This window comes from Eulemur rufifrons, chromosome 1 (assembly GCF_041146395.1).
Source record: "Eulemur rufifrons isolate Redbay chromosome 1, OSU_ERuf_1, whole genome shotgun sequence".
Lineage (NCBI taxonomy): Eukaryota > Metazoa > Chordata > Mammalia > Primates > Lemuridae > Eulemur > Eulemur rufifrons.
The window spans coordinates 17,999,491-18,026,729 of record NC_090983.1 but is presented as its reverse complement, the minus strand read 5'-3'; the positions used below and the strand labels follow the sequence as shown (position 1 = coordinate 18,026,729).

At 46.4% G+C, this 27,239-nt stretch overlaps 1 protein-coding gene across 1 annotated transcript; it reads left to right on the top strand.

Annotated features, from left to right (window-relative positions):
• Positions 1 to 525: 525 nt before the first annotated feature.
• Positions 526 to 27,016, top strand: RUFY4 (RUN and FYVE domain containing 4). The gene is made up of 11 exons (XM_069467259.1): positions 526 to 571; positions 689 to 795; positions 2,382 to 2,507; positions 2,846 to 2,952; positions 3,287 to 3,430; positions 4,570 to 4,639; positions 5,840 to 6,487; positions 7,171 to 7,277; positions 23,283 to 23,429; positions 26,254 to 26,364; positions 26,914 to 27,016. Exons 1-11 carry the CDS (start codon positions 526 to 528, stop codon positions 27,014 to 27,016), a joined length of 1,716 nt encoding a protein of 571 aa, XP_069323360.1.
• Positions 27,017 to 27,239: the final 223 nt, after the last annotated feature.

The following is a 27,239-nucleotide window of genomic DNA, read 5'->3' as shown; positions in this document are numbered from 1 at the left end:
GGGGGGCTCGAGGTGGATGACGGCTCCGACAAGGCTGAGGGCTCTCCATGGGGACTGGAGATGACATTCCCTCAACCTGGTGTCCACCTGGCACGGGCTTTCACGGGACCCAGAGCACGGACCCTGTGGGCACACACACCTGAGATCAAGTCTGCATGGCTCTGTGATGCTGGATAAAAGACTCACCCTCTCTGTGCCCAGTCTCCCTCTGTAAAATGCAGTTATAACCTCCCAGAGTTACTGTGCGGGTTGAGTGCGACAGGATGTGAAGCAAGTAGCACGGTGCCTGGCACCCAGGCCCAGCTCAGTAAGTGGAGGCCACCCCATCCTTGTCACACAGGCCTATCAGGAAGAGCTGGGCTGGTCACCCCACTAACTCTCTTTCTCTGTGACCCTGAGTAAGTCACGTTCCCTCTCCAGGCTCTGATTCCTCCTTTGAATAAGGAGAGAGTTGGACAGCAGAGCCCAGAGGTCCTTCCTGGGGTTTTTCCAAGTCACAAGGATTTGCATCATTTCCAAATACCCATGTCAGAAGACAGGGCCATCCTCAAGGTCACCAGGGACCTGAAAGGTGAGTATTTCCTGAAGATTCTCTGGCACTGAGCTACAGAAGAAGTGAGGGGACTTGGGAGCCTGTCCCTCAGCAGCCTTGAGACCTGATGTCTGATGTCCACCCTCCTCCCTGCAGCTGCCATCTCTGCCATCCTCCAGGGCTATGGGGACAGGCAGGGGCCAGTGACCGATGCCAGTGCTGAGCTGCACAGATTCTGCGGCTGTCTGGAGCTGCTGCTGCAGGTGGGACCCTCTCCTCCCCGCCCCCACCGTCGCCCCAGGCCCAGACGACTGGGAGGTCTCCCAGAGACTGAGGGAAGAGCCTCTGTCTCCCTCTGTTACCCTGCACTGTCTCATGTCCCTCTCCTTCCTGACACATAACCTCACTCTTGGAGGCCGCCATTGCAGCCTGGGAAGGGAGGTGGGGCAGAGCTGGGCGGGGGGGGGGGGGGGGGGGAGTACGGGCTGGGGCAGCCACCGTGCTCTGCACACTAAAGCTCCAGAGGCGTGGACGTCCCAGGACTGGCCTTTCTCTTGGCTAGTTAGAGTCCCAGTCGTAACTCTCACTGGCCTTTACTGAGCACTTACTGTGTGTGCGGCTACGCCTTTATGTGCTCCTCCTCATTTAATCCTCAGTCTCTCCTCTGGGTGTGGACCACCTTCCTCACACACACACACACACACACACACACGCACATGCTCACACACGCACACACGCACCCCTTCCTACTTCTATGAGTTCATCTCTTGCCTGCTGCACTCCAGCTGCCCTGGCCTCCATGGTCTTCCTAGAGCACACCAGGTGTGCTCCTGCCCCAGGGCCTTTGCACTTATTAGTCCCTCTGCCTTGAAATCTCCTCCACAGAATTTAGGGCTTTTTTATTTTTTTTATTTCAGCATATTATGGGGGTACAAATGTTTAGGTTACATATATTGCCCTTGCCCCACTCGAGTAAGAGCTTCAAGTGTCTCCATCCCCCAGATGATGCGCACTGCACCCATTAGGTGTGAATATACCCATCCCCTCCTCCTCGCTCCCATCTGCCTGATGCCCGATGAATGTTACTACTATATGTGCACATAAGTGTTGATCTGTTAATACCAATTGATGGTGAGTACATGTGGTGCTTGGTTTTCCATTCTTGTGATACTTCACTTAGTAGAATGGGCTCCAGCTCTATCCAGGATAATACAAGAGGTGCTAGATCACCATTGTTTTTTGTGGCTGAATAGCACTCCATGGTATACATAGACCACATTTGATTAATCCACTCACGTATTGATGGGCACTTCCCTCCACAGAATTTGGATGGCACAGTTTTTCTTTTCCTTCCGAGTGGAAGGCTTCCGCTGGCCATCTTAATCTAAGCCTTCAGCACCCACTGCACACACACTACACACCACTCCTACACACATACATACACCACACTTTCCACTCTCTTCCCTTGCTTTATTTTTACTGCCCAGCAGTCAGCACTATCTAACACACTAGACGGTTTGCTCATTTAGTCTGTTCATTTTCTTCCCCTACCAAGATGAGAGCTTCACGTGGTCACTTTGTTCATTGCTGTATCCCCAGGGCCCAGATCAGGGCTTTGAACATAGTAAGTGCTCAGTAATGCATCTGAATGAAGGAAGGAGAACACTGAGGCTCAGAGAGGTCAAGCATCTTGCTCCTGGTCACACAGCCATAAGGACAGGGCCAGCACCTGACACCAGTTGTGCAGAAGCCCTTTCCTCTACCACGTGCCCACTCGGTACGCTGGAATGCGAGGCAGGATCTAAGAGGAAGAATTTCTACACTTTTATTTCTCTTGTTTTCATCCCAGTTTGACCAGAAAGAGCAGAAGAGTTTCCTGGGGCCTCGGAAGGATTACTGGGACTTCCTCTGCACTGCCTTGCGGCGGCAGCGTGGGGACACAGAGGCAGCCCGCTTCGTCTGCTCACAGGACAAGGTGTCCAGGGACAGGTGGCAGGAAGGCTGACCTCAGAAGCATGAAGGGGCCCTGCTACCAGAATGGGAATGTCTGGGAGGGGGGACACAAGCCTGCCCGAAACCCCTTTCCCACCCATCCCTGTTCCACTGACTGTGGACCCCCCTCACCAGGTCCCCATCTCTCCTTAGCACTGCCCCCAGCACCCCTCCTGCCACCCCTTTCCTCTTGTGACCTTCAGGTCCTGCTACGCCCTTTCTCATAGCCCACCAGTGCCGTCTTCTCCCACTCCGTGCTGACGGAGCTCCTCCTGTCCTAATACCGCCCCTGCTTTGCCCCCTCCCCACCCCACGCTGCAGTTGAAGACCCCTCTGGGAAAAGGCCGTGCCTTCATCCGCTTCTGCCTGGTCCACAGACAGCTGGCTGAGACCCTGCAGCTCTGTCTCCTGAACCCAGAGCTCACCAGGTGGGGCTGCTGGGACACTCTCCCACAGAGACCTTCTGAGCCCACTTTCCCTGCTTCATGAAAGAGCCCTCCTTTACTCCAGATGGGTGGTTTAATGTCCTGGACAATTTAAGTGGAAGTCATGAAGGAAAAGACAAGAAAGAAAGGGTAGCTGGGAGGTCAGAACCCAAGAGTCCTGGTAGCAACATGGTGCTTGGGCCTCTGACTCTTAAAGGGCCACAACCCTGAATGGAAAATAGTCCCATTATGGTATGCAGTGGGCTGAATCTGTGAGATTGGGGATGGCAATAGCACCAGGGTCAAAGGCCAAGGGTGCTGATCACTGTTAACACAGGGAATGGTATGGCCCTCGGAGCCCTCTGCTGTGCCCAGAACTCCAGGAAGATATCCTGGACTCTCTCTATGCTCTCAATGGCGTGGCCTTTGACTTGGACCTGCAGCGGCCAGATCTGGATGGGGCCTGGCCCATGTTCTCAGAGTAAGTGGAGGTAGCAATGAAGGAAGCCTCTTTTCAACACCTGTAACCATGACCACCACATGTCCTGGGCAAGGGCCAAGCTCTCAGTACCCAGCCCCATCCATCTCTGCCTCCCTTCTTGCTCCTTGATCTTCCATCTCCCTAGCCTTGCATGATCCCATTGTGATCTCATGTCATCCCATGATGTTGCCTAAAATATGCACTCACTAAAGATTTGGTGGGTGGTTGGGAAGGAGGGCTGGAAAGATGAATGGAGGGTGTGATGTCAGATGGAATGTATGCATGAATGGAGGGCAGGATGTTGGATGGAATGTATTCATGAATGGAGGGTAGCATGTTGGATGGAATGTATTCATGAATGGAGGGTAGGATGTTGGGATGGGACATATGCATGAATGGAGTGTAGAATGTTGGGATGGGACGTATGCATGAATGGAGTGTAGGATGTTGGGATGGGATGTATGCATGAATGAAGGGTACAATGTTGGGATGGAATGTATGCATGAATGAAGGGTAGAATGTTGGGATGGGACGTATGCATGAATGAAGTGTAGAATGTTGGGATGGGACGTATGCATGAATGCAGTGTAGGATGTTGGGATGGGATGTATGCATGAATGAAGGGTAGAATGTTGGGATGGGATGTATGCATGAATGAAGGGTAGAATGTTGGGATGGGACGTATGCATGAATGAAGTGTAGAATGTTGGGATGGGACGTATGCATGAATGCAGTGTAGGATGTTGGGATGGGATGTATGCATGAATGGAGTGTAGGATGTTGGGATGGGATGTATGCATGAATGGAGTGTAGGATGTGGGGATGGGATGTATGCATGAATGAAGGGTAGAATGTTGGGATGGGACGTATGCATGAATGAAGTGTAGAATGTTGGGATGGGACGTATGCATGAATGGAGTGTAGGATGTTGGGATGGGATGTATGCATGAATGGAGTGTAGGATGTGGGGATGGGATGTATGCATGAATGGAGGGTGGGATGCATGAGGGCTGGTGGGCAGCAAGACAGGAAACATGCTGGGATGGATGCGTGGGTGGAAAGATGGGATACTCTCCATCTGGGGACCAAGCCCATCTCTGAAGAGAGGCCCAAGATGCCCCTGCCTGTTCTACTTTCAGATCACACTGTTCCAATTCCAGCCGGACCCAGGGAAGAAAACTCAGAAGAACCAAAGATGCCCTAAAGGAGGTGCCTCTGCCCCACCATCACTCTAAGTTGCTTCTTCCCCATTTTTTGGGACCCCCAGGTTGAGCATTAACTGGGCCTCCCTCTTTGAATATACAGAGAGCCCTGACCCAACTGGACAGACAGAGTCTGAGGCCAGTGTGTGGACCAGGGGCCTGCCACAGAGGAGAGGGCTCCTATTCCTAGGGCGGTGGGGATATCTGGGGAGAAAGGGAACACTAGCACCATTGGCAGGAGCCACTGCGCCCAGGGGAGGAAGAGGGTCTGGGATGGGTAACTGGAAGCTTGCAGGAAACAGATGAGGGAGACCACCTGCTGAGTCCCCTGCACAGAACAATTGGCAAATGTCTGGTTCAGTCCAGGGAGAGACTCAAGGGCCAGATTGCCTGGTTCAAAGCCCAGCCTCCTGTTTTGCTAACCATGGTCCTTGGGCAAGTTGCTTTTACTGCCTCATAGTGTGAGTGTTAGGGTAAATTGAGACAGCTCACGTGTCGTACACAGCAAGGCTCTTGGCAACATGCTCACTACAAGGCAGGCTGTGGTCACCATCATTGTTGTTATCATCTTTCCATAAGCACAGTTTGCATCCATCAGCTTCCAGGCACCAGGTACAGATACGGTCAGGACTCTGACCTGAAGGAGTTCAAGGTCTCTTCATGGAGACAGACCCTAAAGGAACACATTGTAATACATGTTGAGTGCAGCGACATGGACAGAGGAACGTGGGGGCACAGAGAAGGCCTCTTGAGAGAGGTCACTCTTAGCTGGGTGCCAGTCCATTTCAGCTTTCATCCCAACCCTACAAACCAGGTATTATTATTCCCATTTTGCAGGTGAGAAAACTGAAACAGAAAGTCAAATTCAGGAGGAAGGATTAAAGGAGAGGAGTGGAGGAACTTAGGGGAAACCAAATCAATGCAAAAGACCCAGGAGCAGGAGGGAGAAGGACATGGGCCGGGGGCAGTGGAGAAAAGGACATTGAGACACACTGCTGTGCCTCACCAGATCAAAGTTTGGGTCTCAGATCACCTGGGGTGTTGTCAAAATTCATATTTCTGGTCTGATAAATCAAAATTTCCAGTGAGAGCGCCCAGGGATCCACATATTCAGCAAGCCTGTTGGATTGAGGCTGTGGCCTCTCCCATGCACCGGGTCAGTGAATTGGCGCTAAGAGGGATAACAGGTTTGGGGGCTTCTCCTTAGATCCCAGCTGCATATGAAGGTCCCACAGGAGTCCAGCTGGACGAGCCACACACCAGTCAAGCTGGCTCTCTGAAAGATGCACCCAGGGGACACCACTTGGTGAGACAAGCTGAGTCTCAGCAACAAAGGCATCTTCCCCACATTTTGGAAAAGAAGACAGAAGATTCCAGGAGCCTTGGACCCTCCCAGGACATGCGGGAACCAGAGGGGGAGGACCTTCAGCTGGACCAGGAGGAGGGAGCCCCATGGATTGAAATGTTCCTGGAGAATTCTACACCCAGCATCCAGGGACGGGGGCAGGGAGCCAAGGGGGCTCAGAGGGAGGTGAGAGGGATGGACGCTGAGGACAGAGGGCTTCTGCCAGATGCAGAGGGCCAGGGAACCACAGAGGAGACTCATGAAGGGGAAGCAGAGTGGGGTCATGTCCAGAGGCTGCTGCCCCCCAGCCCCAGAGAGGCGACAGAGGAAGCAACGCCAGGGAGCAGGCAGGAGTGGGAGGGGCCAAGCACTCTGGGGGAGTCCTGGGTCCTCCAGGGCCTGGGGACAAAGGAAGGCTCCACCAAAGAGAAGCCGCAGGAGCACACAGGAGTGACCAGTGTGGCCAGGAGGGAGGAGCAAGCTGAGGTGCCCCTGCAGGACGTGGTCAAGGTGAGAGCAGTTGAGTTCCTTACCTGTCTAAACCGCCCTCTGACCTGGCCCATGGATGGGGGTCTCCAGTGGTAGCCCAGGGGCCATTCCAGCCCATAGATCAACTTTTATTGACCTACACAGGATTATTACTTGGGGATGACTTTTGAAAGCCATGAATTCTTCAGTTCCCCAAAGTCCCCACCTTTCCCTATTGCCTCACACTAGGCCCAATTTACTCATCAATACTGCCTGCCCAGCCCCTGCAGGCATTTGAGTTTGGGATCCCTTCCCAACAGTTCTTCAGGGCAGTCACGTGTTCTCAAGGTCCATATTTCTCTCATGGCAGGTCTCTTCCCAAAATCTAAGTTCACGGTTGCAGGCCCCACCTAAGCTGCTCTTGCTGCAGATGCTCATCCATGTCCCCCAGGATCATTACGGAGCCTTCCTTTGGCCTCCTCCCTAGCCAGGCTTCCAGGTCCTGGGGCCTTGTAACTCAGTCCTGCCGTGAAGGAAGAAACGGTGGCCCCAGGCTCCCCCAGGGCAGGGCCTAGGACAGGGCCAGGCATTCCAGCCCCACCGCAGAGTCCTGCCCTCCACCCCAGGGCCTAGCCTGGGGTCTCATGGGAATGTCCGTCAGGTCAGCCCCAGGCCTGGGGCCTCTGCCCTCCTCCTGAGCCCCCTTCCCCCTCCTTCACCTCCAGAGCCTCAAGCATGAGCTGCGGAAGGCCAAGGAGCTGGCCCAGCGCCAGGAACAGTTGCTGAGGGGACAGGAGGGGGAGCTGCAGGCACTTCAGGAGCAGCTCCACAGGTAACCTTGGCAACCGCCAGCGGTGGGCGCGCAGGTGCTCCCTGGCTCCTGCTCTCAGTCAAGGCCGAGCCGGGGGCGGGGGGGTCTTCAGAGCCCTCCCATGCCAGGCCGCTGGACACAACTCTGGGTGCTGAGGCAGGCAGGGCCCTGACCCTGGTCACAGGGCTCCACCAGCCCCTCTCCTTTGCCAGTCCTCCCTCCCCAACACCCACTCCAGTGGCCCCAGGAGAGGCCCCACCTCCTGCCCACCCCACTCACCCCTGCCTCCCTCTGCTGCCTCCCCTGGGCTGCTTCTCTCTCTTTTCAACCTGCTCTGGCCCCCTGCCCCCCGGCTCCTCCCTCATCACTTTCTCTCTCCTTTTACTTGGTTTGTTTGTCTCTCCTTCACTTGTTGCCAATTACTCAGCCTCTCACCCTCCTATGATCCTAACCATAACTACCACTTGCCGCGTCCCATATAGATGAGACCAAGGCTCAAAACTGCTACCCAATTCACCAAATGTCAGCTGGCAGAGGAGCTGAGATTCTGTCCCTGCAGCTGACTCCAGAACCAGGGGCCCAGACACTACCGCTCAGCTAGTATTTTGAGTCCCTATATTTCAGTCTCTCCGTCTCTCTCCCTCCGCGTCTCTCACCATCCAGCATCTGCATTTGCCATGATCACATTGACCTCAAGGGCCCAGAGCGAGAGCACTGTCTGTCTCTACCTTTCTACCTCAGTCTCTCAGTTTCTCTTTCATCATTTATTTGATAAAGTGTCTCCTCCATGCAAACATCTTCCTTGGCCTGACTTGGTCTTTCTGTGCCTCTCTGCCTTGTTCTCTGGGTGCCTCGGTCTACCCGCCTGCCTCTGTCTCTCTCTCCCCGCTGGTTGACACCTGCCCAGGGCCAGGGAGGAACCAGTCCAACCCCCGCAGAACCCGAGAAGCTGTGATTCAGCCTGAATCACTGGGAAGTCTTGACTGCTCACCAGGGTAAGGTAGGCCCAGGAGCCCAGAAACCAACCCAAAAAGGCCCGGGGGCTCCTCCCACCCTACACTCAGCTGAGGATATTCAGCAAATATTGCGATGATTCACACCCTGGAGGATCATGGGGGCTTTGCCCACTCAAGAACCTTCTGTGGGATCCAGACAGGCTAGAAGGAGCAGCTAGAGGCTGCACAGAGACAGGCCGGCCCTGCTGCTCCCTGACCTGGGGGCCCTTGTCTCGCTGACTGCTGTCCTCCTGCCACCTGTCACTTGTCATTGAGTCATTCCACAAACACTCCAAACACCCACTCTGAGCTGGGCCTGTTCTAGTGCAGGAAACAGTCCCACGGATAAAACCGACAAAAATTCCTGCCCTCGTGGAGCTTGCATTCTTACGAAGGAGGCAGCCAATAAATATGGTAAGTGAGTGAGATACATAGACTGTGAAATACACACTGGGATAAGTTCTAAGGAGGAAACAAGTAAGGAAGGGGAATGGGTGTTTCGGGAGTGACTTTTTTTTTTTCTTTTCGTTTTAGTCAATGAGCAATAATTATACAGAGCGATATTCCAATATGCATATACAATGTGTAATGATCAAATCAGGGTAATTAGCATATTCATTACCTCAAAGATTTATCATTTCTCTGTGGTGGGAACATTCAAAATCTTCTAGCTTCTTGAAAATATACATTAACTTATTGTTAACTACAGTCACCCTATGGTGCTATAGAACATGAAACTTGCCCTCCCATCTAGCTGTGATTTTGTACCCATTAACCAGCCTCTCACTGTCCTCTGCCCCGCCCACCATTGCCCGCCTCTAACAACCACAATTTCACTCTCTGCTTCTAGGAGCTCAACTTTTTTTTACCTACCACATATGAGTGAGAACATGTGGTCTTTATCTTCCTGTGCCTGACCTGTTTCACTTAACATAATGTCCTCCAGGCTCATCTATGTTGAAATGAATGACAGGGTTTCATTCTTTTTTATTCCATTGTGTATGTATACCACATTTTAAAAATTCATTCATCTGTTGATGTATGGACGTTTAAGTTAATTCCACATCTTGGCTGTTGTGAATGGTGCTGCAATAAACTTGGGGAAGCAGATGTCTCTTCAATATACTGACTTCCATTCATTCCTTTGGATAAATGCCCAGTAATGGGATTGCTGGATCGTACGGTAGTTATACTTTTAGTTTTTTAAGAAACCTCCATACTCTTTTACATAATAGATGTTCTAATTTACATTCCTACCAACAACACATAAGAGTCCTTTTTTATCTGCATCCCCCACTAGCATTTGTGATTCTTTATCTTTTTTATAGTAGCCATACTACCTGGGGTGAGCTGATATTCACTGTAGTTTTAATTTGCATTTCTCTGATTAGTGATTTTGAGCATTTTTTTCATGTACTTGTTAGCCATTTATATGTCTTTTTTGGAGAAATGTCTATTCAGATCTTTTGTCCATTTCTTAATCAGATTATTAGGTTTTTTGCTGTTAGGTTGAGTTCCTTTTATATTCTGGATATTAATCCCTTGTTGGATGTATAGTTTGCAGATATTTTCTCCCATTCTACAGGTTGTCACTCCATTCTTTTGATTATTTCCCTTGCTGTGCAGAAACTTTTTAGTTTTATATAGATCCATTTGTCTATCTTTTTCCAAAAAATTTAGGGGATACAAGTGATTTTGTTACATGGATGAATGGTATCATGCTGAAGTCAGGGCTTTAAGTATACCCTTCAACATGATAGTATACATTGTAATTGATGAGTAGATTTTTTTTTTATTCCTCACCTCCTCCCACCCTCACCCCTTCTTAGTTTTCGATGTCCATTACAATGTGTTATGACCACGTGTACCCATCGTTTAGCTCCCACTTATAAGTGAGAACACGTGGTATTCGCTTTTCCATTCCAGAGATACTTCACTTTGAATAATGATCTCCAGTTCCATTCAAGTTGCTGCAAAAGACATTATTTCATTCCTTTTTATGGCTGAGTAGTACTCCATGGTATATATATTCCACATTTTCTTTATCCACTCATCAGTTTATGGACACTTAGATTGGTTCCGTATCTTTGCAATTGTGAATTGTGCTGCCATAAACATTCGGGTGCAGGTGTCTTTATTATAAAATGACTTCTTTTCCTTTGCATGGATACCCAGTAGGGGGATTGCAGGGATGAATGGTAGGTCTACTTTTAGTTCTTTGAAGAATCTCCGTACTGCTTTCCATAGCAGTTTTACTAGTTTACGTTCCCACTAACAGTGCATAAGCGTTCCCTTTTCACCAAATCCACACCAACATCTATTTTTTTTTTTACTGTATAGTAATAGCCATTCTGAGCTGGGCACAGTGACTTGCACCTATAATCCTAGCACTTTGAGAGGCCTAGGTAGGAGGATTGCTTGAGGCCAGGAGTTCAAGACCAGCCTAAGCAAGAGTGAGACCCCATCTCAATAAAAAATAGAAAAATTAGCCAGCCATGGTGGTACACACCTGTAGTCCCAGCTACCTGGGAGGTGGGGGAAGAGGATCGCTTGAGCCCGGGAGTTTGAGGCTTCAGTGAGCTATGAGGATGCCACTGCACTCTAGCCAGGGAGACAGAGCAAACCCCATCTCAAAAAAAAAAACCAGTAATAATAATAATAATAGCCACTCTGACAGGGGTAAGGTGGTATCTCATTGTGGTTTTAATTTGCATTTCCCTGAAAATTAGTGATGGTGTGCATTTTGTCATGTGATTTTTGGCCATTTGTCTATCTTCTTTTCAGAAAACTCTGGTCGTGCTTTTGCCTACTTTTGGATGGTGTTATTTGTTTTTTTCTTATTGATTTGTTTGAGTTCTTTGTAGATTGTGGATATTAGCCCCATGTCAGATATAGTTTCCAAATATTTTCTCCTATTCTGTAAGTTGTCTATTTACTCTGTTTATTACTTCCTTTGTTGTGTAGAAACTTTTAAGTTTAATTAAGTCCCATTTTGTTGTTTTGTTGCTGCTGTATTTGCTTTTGGGGTTTTACTCATAAATTCTTTGCCTAGGCCAGTGTCTAGAAGAGTTTTTCCTATGTTTTCTTCTAGAATTTTTATGGTTTCAGGTCTTACTTTTAAGCCTTTAACGCATCTTGAGTTAATTTTTTATATATGGTGAGAGACAGAGATACAGTTTCATTCTTCTTGGATGTGGCTATCCAGTTTTCCCAGCACCATTTAAAGAATAGGGTGTTTTTCCCCATTTTTTTTTTTTTTTTTGTCTTCTTTGTAGAAAATGAGTTGGTCATAGCTATATGGTTTTATTTCTGGATTCTCTATTCTGTTCCATTGGTCTCTGTGTCTCCCTTTATACCAGTATCACACTATTCTAATTACTATACCCTTGTAGTATAATTGAAGTCAGGTAATGTCATGCCTCTAGATTTGTTCTTTTTGTTTAGGATTTCTTTGGCTATCCGGCCTTTTTTTTTGGTTCCATATGAAGTTGAGGATTATTTTTTCTAGATTTGTGAAAAATGCCATTGGTATTTTGATGGAAATTACATTTAATCTGTAAATCACTTTGGCATGGAAATTTTAACAATGTTTAGTCTTTCAAACCATGAGCCTGGGATGTTTTCCATCTGTTTGTGTCATCTGTGATTTTTTTCATCAGTGTTTTGTAGTTCTCCTTGTAGAGATCTTTCGCCAACTTGGTTAAGTATATTACTAGGCATATTATTTTCTTTGTAGCTATTGTAAATGATATTGAGTTCTCAATTTAACTTTCAGTTTGACCGTTATTGTATAGAATATGATGACAGTATATAGAAATGCCACAGATTTGTACATATTGATTTTGTATCCTGAGACTTTTCTTAATTTATTTAGCAGTTCTAGGAGTCTTTTGGTGGAATCTTTAGGCTTTTCTAGATATAAGATCATATCATTGGCAAACAAAGATAGTTGACCTCCTCTTTCATGAGTTGGATGCCCTTTATTTCTTTCTCTTGCCTGATTGCTCTGGCTATGACTTCCAGTACTATGTTGAATACAAGTGGTAACAATGGCATCCTTGTCTTGTTCCAGGTCTTAGGGAGAATGCTTTCAACTTTTCCCTATTCGGTATGATGTTGGCTGTGGATTTGTCATATATGGCTTTTATTATTTTGAGGTATGATCTTTCTATGCCCAGTTTGTTGAGGGATTTTATCATGAAGGGGTGCTGGATTTTATCAAATGCTATTTCTGCATCTACAGAGATGATCATATGGTCTTTGTTTTTGCTTCTGTTTGTGTGATGAGTCACATTTATTGATTTGCATATGTTGAATTGTCCTTGCATCCCTGGGATGAAACCCACTTGATCATGGTGAATTATCTTTTTGATGTGCTATTGGATTTGGTTTGGTGGTATTTTGTTGAGGATTTTTGCATCTGTGTTCATGAGGGATATTGGTTTATAGTTTTTCTTATTTGTTGTGTTCTTTCCTGGCTTTGGTATCAGGTTGACACTGGCTTTGTAAAATGAGTTAGGGAAGATTTCCTCCTTCTTGATATTATAGAACAGTTTCAGTAGAATAGGTGCCGGTTCCTCCTTGTATGTCTGGTAGAATTCAGCTATGAATCCATTCGGTATGGGGCTTTTGGTGGGGGGAGGAGACTTTTTATTACTTTTTCAATCTTGCTACTTGTTATTAGTCTGTTAGTATTTCTATTTCTTTCTGATTCAAGCTTGGGATGTTGTGTGTGTCCACAAATTTATACATTTCATCTAGATATTCTACTTTGTGTGCAGAGATGTTTTTATAGCAGTCATGGATGATATTTTATATTTCTGTTGTATCAGTTGGAATGTCTTATTTTTTATTTCTGATTGACCTTATTTCACTCTTTTCTCTTCCATTTCTGGTTAATATAGCTAGTTGTCTATTGATTTTGTTAATCTTTTCAAAGAACCAACTTTTTATTTTCTTGATTCTTTGTATTATTTTTTTTATTTCCATTTCATTTAGTTCTGCTCTGAGCTTTGTTATTTCCTGTCTTCTGCTAGCTTTGAGTTTGGTTTGTTCTTCTTTTTCTAGTTCCGTAAGGTAAGATTAGGTCATTAATTTGTGGTCTTTCTGTAAAATGACAGATGGAAGCATTTAAGGCTATGAACTTCCTCCTTAGCACTGCTTTTTCTGTATCTCATAGATTTAGGAAGCTAATATCATCCATGTTGTCCAATCCAAAAAATTTTTTATTTGATTTCTATCTTAATTTCATCATTGACACAAAGATCATTCAGCAGCAGGTGCATACACACGCACACACACACACACACACACACACACGATATATCTTTTTGCTGAATTTCTCTCTTTATCATTATATAATGATGATCTTTGTCTTTTTGTACCATTGTTTATTTAAAGTCTATTTTATCTGATATGAGAATTGCTACTTCTGCTTGCTGTCGGCTTCCATTTGTGTGGAATATTTTTTTACATCCCTTTACCTTGAGTCTATGAGAATCCCTGCAAGGTAGATAGGTTTCTTGGAGACAGCGTAGATTTGGGTTGTGTTTTTTCATCCATTCGGCCAGCCTATATCTTTTAAGTGGAGTGTTAAGACCGTTTATGTTCAATGTTAGTATTGATATAGAGATACTGTTCTGTTTGTCATGTTGAATGATACCTAATTGCCATGTTTTCTCCCTTGTGTTACTTTTTTTTAAGAGTTGTGAACTTTAACTTTCAGGTGTTTTTACACTGGTGGGGATCAATTGTTCTGTTCCACGTATAGAGCACTTCTAAGCACTTTCTGTAGGGCAGGTCTAGTAGTGACAAATTGCCATAGTGTATGCTTGTCTGGGAAACACTTTATTTCTCCTTCATTTATGAAACTTACCTTTGCAGGATACAAAATCTTTGGCTGGAAGTTATTCTGTTTAAGAAGACTGAAAATGGAACCCCAATCCCTTCTGACTTGTAAGGTCTCTGCTGAGAAGTTTGATGTTAGTCTAATGGGTTTTACTTTGAAAGTAACTTGTTGCTTTTGTCTCGCAGCTCATAGGATTTTCTCCTTCATGTTGACATTAGACAGAATGATGACCATGTGCCTTGGTAATGTCCTATTTGCTATGAATCTTCCAGATATTTGATGATGCTCTTGTATCTGGATATCTAAATTTCCAGCAATACCAGGGAAGTTTTCCTCAATTATTCTAACAAATAGGTTTTCCAAGCTTTTTGCTTTTTCTTCTTCTCCCTCAGGGATACCTGTGATTCTTATATTAGCTTGCTTTACATAGTCCCATATTTCTTGCAGTGATTGTTCATTCTTCTTTATTCTTTTTTCTACATTTTTGACTGACTAGGTTAATTCAAAAGCCTTGTCTTCAAGCTCTGAAATTCTTTCTTCTGCTTGGTATAGTCTGTTGCTTAAACTTTCTGATCTATTTTGAAATTCCCTACATGACACTTCCATTTCTTTAAGTTCTGTTATATCTTTTCTTATGTTATCTATCTCTTTAGTGAATTTTTCATTCCTGTCCTGAATAATTTTTGAAGTTTCCTTGTGTTGGTTTCCTACCTTCTCCTCAGTCCCATTTATTTTACTTGCCATTTGTAATCTGAATTCCATATCTGTCATATTGATTTTCTTTTGGTTGGAGTTCATTACTGGAGTGCTCTTTTGATCCTTTGGCGTGTCAAGACAGCCTGTTATTTCATGTTGCCAGAGTTCTTATGTTGGTTCCTTCTTGTCTTGAGCTTCTTCTCTCAATATAAAACAGATAGCTTTATGAAACACCTGTTATCTTCTTTTGGGACCTCTGTTACTTGGAAAAGATAGGGATGGGTCCCTGGATGACATGCCTGAGTCCTATTCAAGAAGCTTGAACATGAAGGAGAGAGGCAGATGCACTGTAAGCCTTTAAGCCTGCTGCTCTGCTGTGTCTCCCCCAATCCCATGTGGTTGTCACAGGGCCACTGTGGCAGGGCAGGACTGTGGGGCAAGGCACATGCACCTGTCAGGGTGGGCCTGCGGAGTGAGGTACATGTGCAGAATGGGGTGGGGCTACAGCACATGTTCCACGTAGGTCCCACAGGAGATGTGGCTGTGCAGGGTCACCCAGGCCACAGCAGTGGGCACTGGTTCCATAGTCTCCTACTCCATTCAGATCCCCCAGAGGCAGTGGTGGGGGCGAACAGCAGATGCTCATGGGGCGTGCATAAGCACCAGGACTCCTCACTCCCTTCCTACCCAGTAGGGGCAAGGCGCAGGTAGCAGCTATGGATCTGACCCCTGCGTAGACATAGTGCTCTGGGGCTGGGATGTCACAATGGCACCAGCAACAGCCCCCAGGGCTTGCAAGCCAGCTGTGCCTTCTCTCAAGAGCAATGCCACCGTACAGCCTCCAGGCAGGGCTTTGTATCAGTCCACAGGCCTGCTGTGGTGGAGGGGCCCTCCCACAGGTCTAGTTAAAGTGTCTTCAGAGGAAGCTTGGAGCCCCAGAATTCTCTCCTCTGTCCTTTCCCCATGTGTGGGCATCTTCCCCAAGTACCTCCCAATGCTGCTGAGCAAGTCGTCCCACTTCTCTCTTCTTCATTTCACTCCTGCCACCTCTGTGTTGATACCCAGTGCTCTCTCTTAGACTGTCAATCCAAAAGTGAATATCTATTCACCATTTTTGATCCTCTCCACAAGAGCAGCATTGTGCAGGTTGCTTCTAGTCTTCCATCTTAGCCCCCTTAATTGTCTATTTTTGGTTTTGCTGCCTGTACCTTTGAAGTCTTACCCATAAAATCTTTGCCTTGACCAATGTACTAAAGCATTTCCCTTATGTTTTTTTCTAGTTGTTATATAGTTTCAAGTCTTACTTTTAAGTCTTTAATCCATTTTTATTTGATTTTTGTATATGGCAAGAGATAGGAGTCTAGTTTCATTCTTCTGACTATGGATAGACAATTTTCCCAGCACAATTTATTGAAGAGGTTATTATTTTCCCAATGTGTGTTCTTGGTGCCTTTGTTGAAAATCAGTTGGCTTTAAATAAATGCATGTACTTCTGGATTCTCTGTTTTGTTCCACTGATCTATGTGTCTGTTTTTATATCACTACTATGCTATTTAAGTTACTATAGCTTTGTGGTATATTTTGAAGTCAGATAGTGTGGTATGTCCAGCTTTATTCTTTTTACTCAGTATTGTTTTAGCTATTCAGGATCTTTTGTGGCTCCATGTGAATTTTAGGATTATTTTTTCTATTTCTGTAAAGAATGTCATTGGTATTTTGATAGAGATTGCATTGAATTTGGAGATTTCTTTGGGCAGCATGGTCATTTTAACAATATTAATTCTTCCAATCCATGAGCATGGGATGTCTGTTCCTTTTTTTGTGTCCTCTTTCATTTCTTTCATCAGTATTTTGAATTTTCATTGTAGAGATCTTTCACCTCCTTGATTAAATTTATTCTGAAATATTTTGATTTTTTAGCTATTGTAAATGGGATTGCTTTCTCAATTTCTTTTCAGCTAGTTCATTATTGATATATAGAAATGTTACTGGCCGGGCACAGTGGCTCACACCTGTAATCTTGGCACTCTGGGAGGCTGAGGAGGGAGGATTGCTTGAGCTCAGGAGTTCGAGACCAGCCTGAGCAAGAGCGAGACCCTGTCTCTACTAAAAATAGAAAAAAATTAGCCAAACAACTAAAAATAGAAAAAAAATTAGCCAAGCATGGTGGCGCGTGCCTATAGTCCCAGCTACTTGGGAGGCTGAGGCAGGAGGATCACTTGAGCTCAGGAGTTTGAGGTTGCTGTGAGCTAGGCTGATGCCATGGCACTCTAGCCCAGGCAACAGAGTGAGACTCTGTCTCAAAAAAAAAAAAAAAATGCTACTGATTTTTGTGTGTTCATTTTGTGCCTGGCAACATTATTGAATTTGTTTGAGTTTTAAGAGATTTTTGATGGAGCTTTTAGGTTTTTCTATATAAAAAATCAAGTTGTCTACAAAGAGGAAAATTCTGACCTCCTTTTTTCCCAGTTTTGATGCCCTTTATTTCTTTTTCTTGCCTAATTTATCTACGTAAGATTCTCAGTACCATGTTGAATAAGAGTGGTGAAAGTGTGCGTTCTTATCTTGTTCTAGTTCTTAGAAGAAAGGCTTTCGGCTTTACCCTGTCCAGTAGGATGCTAACTGTGGATTTGCCTAATTTGTTAAGAATTTTTATCATGAAGGGATATTGAATTTTATTAAATGCTTTGTTTACATCTACTAAAATGATCATATGGTTTTTGTCCTTCATTCTGGTGGTGAGATGTATCACATTTATTGATTTGCATTTGTTGAACCATCCTTGCATTTCTGGGATAAACCCCACTTGACCATGATGTATTATGTATTATCTTTTTAATGTGCTGCTGAATTCAGTTTGCTAATATTTATTTGAGGATTTTTGCAACTATATTCATCAGGAATATTGGCCTGTAATTTTTTTTTTCTGTTGTGTCCTTGTCTGTGGTTGGCATTAGGGTAATGCTGGCCTCATAGAATGAATTAGGGACAATTCCATGCACTTCAATTTTTTGTAATAGTTTGAGAAGAATTGATGTTCATTCTTTAAAAGTTTGGTAGAACTCAGAATTAGAGCTATGTGGTCCTGGGCTTTGTTTGTTTGGGGACTTTTTATTCCTGGTTCATTCTCATTACTCATTATTGATCTGTTCAGGTTTCCAATTTCTTCTTGGTGTAATCTTGGTAAGTTATATGCATTCAGAAATTTATCAATTTCCTCTAGGTTTTCCAATTTGTTAGCATATAATTGTTCATAATAATCTCTAATGATCCTTTGTATTTCTGTGGTATCAGTTGTATTTCTTTTTTCTTTTCTTTTCTTTTTTTTTTTTTTTTTTTGTCTCTATTTTGTTTAGTTCTGTTGTGATCTTTATTGTTTCTTTCCTCCTACTAATTTTGGGTTTGGTTTGTTCCTGCTTTTCTAGTTCCTTGAGGTGTAAGATTAGGTTGTTTATTTGAAATCTTTCTGCTTTTAGTGTTTATTGCTATAAGGTTACCTCTTACTACTGCTTTTGCTGTATGCCATGGGTTTTGGTATATATATTATGTTTCCATTTTCATTTGTTTCACAAAATTATTGGAATTCCTTTTTATAATAATTTCTTCATAGAACCATTGGGTGTTCAGGAACATATTGTTTAGTTTCTGTCATTGTACAGTTTCCAGAGCTCTTCTTGTTCCTGATTTCTAGTTTTATTCCATTGTACTCTGATAAGGTAACTTGATACAATTTCAATTTTCTTTAATTTGTCGAGACTTGTTTTGTGACCTCACATGTTGTCTATCCTGGAGAATGTTCCATGTGCTGATGAAAAGAATGTATATCCTGTAGCTATTGGATGAAATGCTATGTAGATGTCTGTCTGGTCCATTTGGTCTATAGGGTAATGTAAGTCTGATGTTTCTTTGTTTACGTTCTTTCTAGATCATCTGTTGAAGTCAAGTATCATTGTATTAGAGTCTGTCTCTCTTTACCTCTAATAATATTTGCTTTATATATCTGGGTTCCCTGATATTGGCTGCATATATATTCATAATAATCATATCCTCTTGCTGAATTGATCTCAGGGGTGATATTTTAAATAAGTAGGCATGGCCAGAGAAGGCTTCCCCAAAAAGATGTTGTTTAAGTAAAGGCCTCAGTCTTTACTGAGTGAGGAGTGAGACATTTAAAGATGTTCCAGGCAGAGGGAACAGCAAGAGCAAAAGCCGTGAGATGGTAATGGGCATGGCAGGTTCTAGAAACATCAAGGAGGCCATTCTGGCCCCAGTGGAGTGAAGGAGGGAGAGGATGTAGAAAAAGGTCAGGCAATGGGGGCCAGATTAGGGAGAGTCTGATGGGTCATTGAAAGAATCTTGGCTTTGACTCAGAGTAAGATGGGAGCTATTGAAAGTTCTGAGCAGAGGAGAGACATGATCTGAGGGTTTTTTTAATGTCAAATACAGGTATATATGCTTTTTAAATTTTTTACAATTCAAGGTATTTAGTATATTCAGAGTACTGTGCACCCATCACCACAATCAATCTCAAAACATTTTCATCAACCCAAAGAGAAATCCTGTACCCATTAACAGTCACCGTCCCCACCCCCGTCCCCTCCCCAGCCACAGGCAGCCACCAGTTCACTTTCTATCTCTATAGATTGGCCTGTTCCAGACCGATTTATGTTTTCAAAGGCACTATGGAGCTGGCCTTCAGGCAAGCAAGCTAGCTGCACGGAGCCCAGGGAGGAGGCTGCGGCTGCCGTGGGGGCGGTGAGAGCGAAGGGACCTGACTGGGCTGGAGGCAGTGGAGGGAGGAGAAGCTGATGGGTGCTGGGCAAATTCCAGAGTGGGGCTTCCTGAGGGATTGGATGTGGGTCTAAGAGAAAGACAGAAGTCAAGAATGACCGGAATTTTCTACCTGATCAAGTGGAAAGCTGAGTCACTGTTAACCCAGGCGAAGAGGCTGTGGGAGGGCAGGTTTGTGGGGAAAGTTCAGAGCTTAGATTTGAACATGTCAAGTTTGAGGCACCTGTTAGACACCCAAGTGGGGCCGCTGGACAAGCAGTTGGGTGTGGGGTTCAGGAAGGAAATAGGGGCCGGAGATGGATTTGGGAAGCGCCAGACTGTGAATACAGCTGCCCCTGAGGCTAGGAAGAGAACACACTCCCTGACTCCTGGAATCCAGGGAGCTAAGGACAACACTCACTCCTAGGAAAAGGGACTCTGGGCTTCCAGCTGGTGATGAGCATCTGGCCACAGTGAACAGGAGTGCCACAGGGCCCATTCATTCTGTCAACAATACTTACTGTGCCTCTACTATGGTCGTGAGTAGGGCAATGGGGTAGGGGGTGGACAACCATGAATAAAACAGGCGCAGTCCGCCCTATATGCCCTGGAAGACAGATGATAGGTAAACAAATAGAAATACATGTCAGGTAGTAGTAGATGCTCTGGAGAAAAATACAGCTGGGGAAGGGGATAAAGGCAGGATAGTCATTCAGACTTGGGGTCCAGGCTGAGCAGAAATTCCAACCACAGGAGAGACCAGACCATGCGAATGTCTAGGGAGGGGCACTGCTGGCCAGGGGAATGGCAGAGACAAAGGCCTAAAAGTGTGGGCTTGGGGACAGGCAGGCCAGGCGCTTCCAGAGTGGCTGAGCAGGGGAGAGAGGGACAGAGCAGCAGCCAGGGACCCTGAAGGCCGAGTGAGATTCTGGGATTCTTCTCCATGCCACAGCAGGCCAGGGCAGGGTTGCAGCAGGTGAGTCTCTCAGTCTGACATTGGTGTTCAAAGGGCTCGCTCAGGCTGTAGTTTGGAGGACAAACTGAGGGGGGACAGTGAAGGCCCCCACACAGAGCCCAGGAAAGGCAGAGGCGAGTCGCAGCTGACCCTGCAGGAGGCAGCCCTAGGGCAGACCTGCAGGGCTATGAAAATGGACTTGGACTGAGACCTGGTTCCAACACCCACTTCATGGCTCTCTGGCTGCAGGCCCGTGAGACAGTGGCCTCCCCTCTCTGGACCTCAGGTCTCCAATTAGCAAAAGCAGATGATGTGATCGCTAAGGTTCCTCCTCCCAGCACAGATGCTCTGCCAGCCATCTGTCCCTGCAGGGGATTTCCTCTGCCCCTGGGCAAGACTTCCAAGCAAAGGAGATTAGGACTGACACAATCCAAAGAGGTCCTCAGGATGGGGAATTAGGCAACACCACACCTCCCCCACCCCATGGACGGCAGCACTGAGCTCCTCCAAGGCCCACAAGGGCTATGGGGACCCATCCCTCTCTCCCACCTGCTGCCCACTTGGCGCTGGTGCCAGAGATGGCTGGTGATCAGGGCCCTGTGTGGATGGAGATGTGGGGAAGCAGAAGTTAAAAGCCGAACAAGCCTGTGTCCAGATTTCTGCTTCTTCCACTGATCAAACTGTGTGACCCTGGGCAAGTGTCACTCCCTCTCTGATGCTCTACTTTTCACTCTTATAAAATGAGGATCATATTACCTGTCTCATAACATTGTGAAAACGACATGAGGCTACAAAACACTAGGATCAGTGCCTGACATATAGTAGCTGCCATTAAACTAACTCCTTCCATGTCCTCTCCTGCACTAGGAGCATCTGCCACCCCCTGCTTAAACACTCCAGTGGCTTCCCATTGCACTGAGGTTAACATTCACTCCTCCTGTGCCACTGGAGGACAGAGCAGGCCCTGTCACCTCCCCCCTCCTCTCTTGCCTTCCCCACTCCCCGCTGCCCTGCATGGCCTTCCAGATTTCTAGTCTTCTTTCAGTTCCTCAGACCAGCCCAGCTCTTTCCAGCTGGCAGACTTCTGCATGTGCCCTGCCTGGCTCCACGTGACTGACTTCTCATCTTCCAGGTCTGCGTACATGTCACCTTGTCTGAGAAGCCTTCCCTGCACACCTTCTCTGGTCTCTCTCTCAAGCCCTCCTTTGTCACTGTCATAACACTGAGTTTAATTATTTTACTGTCTGTCACTTGCTTTGACCACTGCCCCAAACTCGCTGTAACGTCCACAGGAGCCGTAGGCACTGCTCTACTCCTGGCACCCAAACAGCCACTGGCACACAGTAGCTGCTAAGTGTTCCCTCCCACCCCACAGACACACACATGCACCCCAGTGGTCACATGAGGACCCGGGATCACCGGGCAAGTAAACTGGCTCAGGAAAATTAAAGCCAGCAGCTAAGAAATGAGGAGGCTGAAAACGAGAATGTTCATTAAAAGTCAAAGCATGGCCCTGATCCACGCCTGAGCCCCAGAACGCTCTCAAGGCTGCAGTGACCGGCCCTTTTGGGAGGTCAGTGGCCACTGCTGCCCATTCCATTTCATGAGGCCCCCAACTTTCTTCCCTGCAGCGTGCTGAATGGCAGTGTTTTCAAAATCACTTGCTTGATTCATTGTCAAGCCTGTCGCAAGCCTCTTCCCCTCAAACACGCTCATGCCCAAGGGCACTTGCCCACACGTGCACACGTCCAGAGCGCAGGGACCCCCACTGGTGCCCGCCCCCCTCCCCCGTCACAGCACCCCTCCCCCTGCCCCGTCACAGAGCCCTCCCCATCAAGCCGTGGTGTAAGAGGCGGGGACCTGGGGCTGGGACCTCTTTATGTCCTGTCTAGTAGACTTCTTGGAACCTTCTCAAAAACCACTAGAGACAAAAAAAAAAAAAAAAAAGATAAGAATAGAGCTGAGGAAGTTCCAAGGCCAACACTAAATCAAAATTCTAAGAAAGCCATATTTTTAATATTACCTTTTTTAATTTAAGAGACAATGTAACATAACTTTTTAAAATATTTCGAGGCAAAAAAATCCCCCCAAATCCTACGCTGCTCCCTCCCCACAGTCGTTTCCAGCCGGGTGCAGCCCATCTGACCTGGTTGCCGGGCGGGCAGCCTCCTTCCCTCCAGAGGCTGCGATGATCAGGAACATAGCTTTAAAGCAAATCGCATTTTAAAATGGAAATATTTTTAAAAAGAAAAAAGTAGAAAAACAAAGAGAAAAGTGGAAACGTCAGCTCGTCCCCTCTAAAGGGGCACTCGAGGCCTGGCCCTGTTTTCGTTTTTCATTTCTCTGAATGGTTGGTGAGGAGTCGGCAGTGTAGGTGTGAGACCTCACACAGTGCTCAGTTTGGTGGGTGTGTGTGTACACATGGGTGCGCTTACGCACATTGTGTTATATTGTACATGTGTGTTGTGTGTGTATTGTGTTGTGTGTATGCGTTATGTGTATGTTGTGTCTTGTGAGTGTTGTGTTGAGTGTTGTGTTGTGTTGTGTTGTGTGTGCTGTCTGTGTTAGGCGTGTGTTATGTTGTGTGTTATGCTGTGTATGTGTTCTGTGTTGTGTGTGTGTGGACTTGAGCTGCAGGGGGCACCACCAGCTTCCCCCACCCCACCCCACCCCGGGGACCCCTGCCAGGCAGAGGCCCAGCCTAGCTCAGTCACAAGTGCTGAGCTCCCCGCCTCATGGCCTGCTCTTCCTTCTGCGCCCAGGTGTCAGGAGGAGAGAGCCCAGCTGCAGGCACAGCTGGAGCAGCAGCAGCAGGAGGCTGAGAGGAGGGACGCCATGTACCAGGAGGAGCTTGGAGGGCAGCGGGACCTGGTCCAGGCCATGAAGAGACGGGTGTTGGAACTGATTCAGTAAGGATAGGGACGGTGGAGTTGGGGAGCAGAAGGGGGGATGGGAAGGGATGTAGAGGGCAGGGCGTGAAAAATCCGTGCCACTAACAACTCTCAAGCAGGGTTCTAGACCTTTTATATATGCTAACTCATCTCCTTCTTTTAGCTGACCCCTGCTGGTATCCCCATTTTTCACAGATGAGGAAACTGAGGGTCAGAGAGGCTGACTTGGTCCCCAAGGATACACAGCACATAAATTGCATAGAGGCCTGCAGGATATCGGCAGTCAGAGGCCTATCTCCCAGGCAAATGATGAAAAGGTCCTTCTCTAAAGAAATTTAGTTGATGTCCCAAATAAAAGACTAGTTTGTCCTGACATTTGAAAGTCTGATGTAGCAGGTAGCTCCCTACCCAGTTCCCCCTAAAGGGAAGCCGCTAGTCAACCGTATTCTTCTACTACTCAGAGCTCCAATCAGCTTTTATTGCCTCTTGTTTAAATATGAAATGGCAACCCAGAATCCCAGACACGAAAGGGGTAGATGAAGATAAACAAAGAAACAAAAGCATCTGTCTTCCATGAAACAAGACACTGTGAAAAACAACTGTCAAAAGATGAGAAACGTTCTTGAAAATTAAAAATATGATCACTCAATTTTTCTTAATTCACTACAAGGATTGGAAGAGAAAGATGAGGCAGTCCCTCAGAAAGCAGAAGACAGGCCGGGCGCAGTGGCTCATGCCTGTAATCCTAGCACTCTGGGAAACCGAGGCGGGTGGATCATTTGAGCTCAGGAGTTCAAGACCAGCCTGAGCAAGAGTGAGACACCGGCTCTACTAAAAAAAATAAAAAATAAAAAAAATAAATAAAAAATTAAAATAAAAATAGAAAGCAATTAGCTGGACAACTAAAAATATACAGAAAAAATTAGCCAGGCATGGTGGTGCATGCCTGTAGTCCCAGATACTTGGGAGGCTGAGGCAGGAGGATCACTTGAGCCCAGAAGTTTGAGGTTGCTGTGAGCTAGGCTGATGCCACGGCACTCTCGCCCAGGCAAGAGAGTGAGACTCTGTCTCAAAAAAAAAGAAAAGAAAAGAAAAGAAAAGAAAGTAGAATACAAAGCACAGAGATGGGAGTCATGAGAGAAAAAATCAGAAACATAAAGAATCAGTCTAGGAGTTCCTCTCCAAGTGAAAGAAGTTCCACAGAAAGAAAATAAAATTGAGGAGCTTATCAAATAAAATATAACAAAGAAAGAAATGTGAGAGAATTTCCCAGCTCTTAGGGACACTGATCTTCAGATACAAAGATTTCACTGAGTGACCAACACAATAAATGAAAAACAAAACAATCAAAACCCAGACCTAGGTACATCACTGTGAAACTTCAGTAAAGATAAGGAGAATATCCTAAAATTGTCTGTAGGAAAAGACAGGTCACCTATAAAAGAAGCCAAATCCAACTCATGTCCATGGTGCAATACTTTCTAAGTTCTGAGAAAAGCTGACTCTTGCCATAGAATTCCATGTTCAAACCATGAATTAAGTGGGGAAGGTGATGGGGTAAAGACATTTTCAGACAAACAGGTTTCTGAAAAGTCATCTCCCACACAGCCTTTCTTAGGAAGTTAGTTGAGGATGTGCTCCAGAAAAACAAGGAAGTAAGCCAAGAAAGGAGAAGACGTGGAATTCAGGAAGCAATAGTTCTAGCCTAGGAGAAAAGAAAAGAGAATTCCTAAAATGACAAGTGGGCAGCCCGGGGCAGTCAACCTAGATTGAAGCAGAAGTATTAATACCAAGGGCCTGGGAGGAAGGTCTCTGGGAGAAGGCAAATCACCAGAATACCTAATGTGTTGAAGAATTGAGGGAAAAGTAATATATTAAAAGCAAGTAATGCAAGTAACAAAGGAAGGACGTTAGAAACTCCTAGAAAAACAAAAGCCTTCCAAGAAGGAAAATGTTTAGAAGACATTTTATCTCTTTGGGAAGCAATGTGTATGTATTATCTAATAATGTAAATACTATTCATTGGTTTTTTCAATGACAGCAGGCAATTATAATTGCAGAACATGAGTTACCACATAAACAATATTAACTATAGAATAGAATCCAATAGAATGTTCTATGAAGATGGAGATATTCCATACTTGTGCTGTCCTGTGTGGTAGCTACTAGTCACAGGTAGCGATCAAGCTGGTATGACTGAGGAACTGAAGTTTTCATTTTGTTTAATTTCAATTAATTTAAGTTTACATAGCCACATGTGGCTAGTGGCTACCATGTTGGATGCTGTGGGAATAGCTGACAAGTTAGGAGGTGGAGGAAGGAGAGTTGAAAGGAAGGAATGCTGGCGTCATTGTATTTCAGAATGGGAGTCAAGGTTACATTGGGCAAAGTGAACTTGAGTGTCACCATCCTGATCTCTTGTGTGTGTCTCTCACTGTCTCTGTATTTGTCTCTCCCTGTCTCTGTCTTCTCTGTCTCTATGTCTCTCTCTCCCTCTACATGGATCTCTCTCCTCCATGTGTCTCTCCCTGTCACCCTTGTCAACTCCCTGGCTTCCTCTCTCTCTCTGAATGTCTATCTTTCTCTGTCCCTCTTTGAATCTCTCTCTATTGCTGTATCTCTGTCTTTCTGCCTCTCTGTCCTTGCTTCTCTGTCTCTCTGTCTCTTTTTGTCTTTCCGTGTGTCTATGTGTGACTCCCTCTGCCACTGGCTCTCTCTTCCTCTTGTCATCTCTGTGTTTCCCTTGCTGTCCCTGTCTGTCTCTCTATCTGGGTCATTTCCATCTTTCTACCTTCCTGTCTCTGTCTATGTGTGTGTCTTTCCCCCTCCATCCTCCCACCAGGGAGAAAGACCACCAGTGGCAGAGGCTCCAGCATCTCTCCTCCGTGGCCGCTGGGTGCTGTGTCAGCTGTGGCAAGATCTTTGGCCGCCTGTCTCGGCGGTATCCATGCAGGTAATGAGGGCACAGAATCCTTCTTCTGGTACATCCTGGTTTCCACCAGCTCACAGCCTCCTTCCCACCCAGGGAAGGGGGGACATGGGAACTGGGGGTTCACGAGAGGCCACTGAAAGCTGGCCACTCAGTTTACAGCATCTGGCTTCCAACACTAAGCAGAGTCATGAACCAGAACAGCAGAAGGGGGTCAGATTAGGAGTGGGCTCCGCAGGGCGGGATGGTGTAACTCTTCAGGAACAGACTGATGAACGGGCCCCTCGTCTGGGAAGAGAGATCCCACGTGGGAGAAGCTGCTCCCCGCCTTCCTCTGTGATCACGGGGGCAGGACAAGCAGTGGGAGAGGAAAGGGAACCAGCAGGAGAAGCTGACATTGGAGGTGGAGGCTCTGCGGGGGTCGGGCATCAGGAGACCCTTCGGGCGAGGGGAGACCCTGACACAGACCAAGGGCCATTCTGCTGGGACATGAGAAACTGATATCTGAGGCGGACCTGAAGGTGCTGGAATTCCATGACCCCAGCTGCAGAGGCCTCTGTCTCTGCTCCCCAGGCTCTGCGGAGACCTGGTCTGCCACGCCTGCTCCGCGGATTACAAGAAGAGAGAGTGCTGCTGCCCGCCCTGTGCCCAGGGAGTGGCTGCCCAGGTCACCTGACCACACCAGCCCAGGACTAGCCACAACCCACCCCACCCAATCCACTCCTGCCCTCGGCTCTCCCCAGCCCTCTATTCTGTCCAGTCCGACCTTCTAGAAGCTGGTGATCCAAAGCAACAGCCCTTGTGCAGGCAGACTGGGGCGTGGGGAGAGGGAAGAGCCAGACTGGCGGCAGGAAACAGGTCCCAGCCCTGCTTCTATCCTGACGAGCCGGGTGACTTGG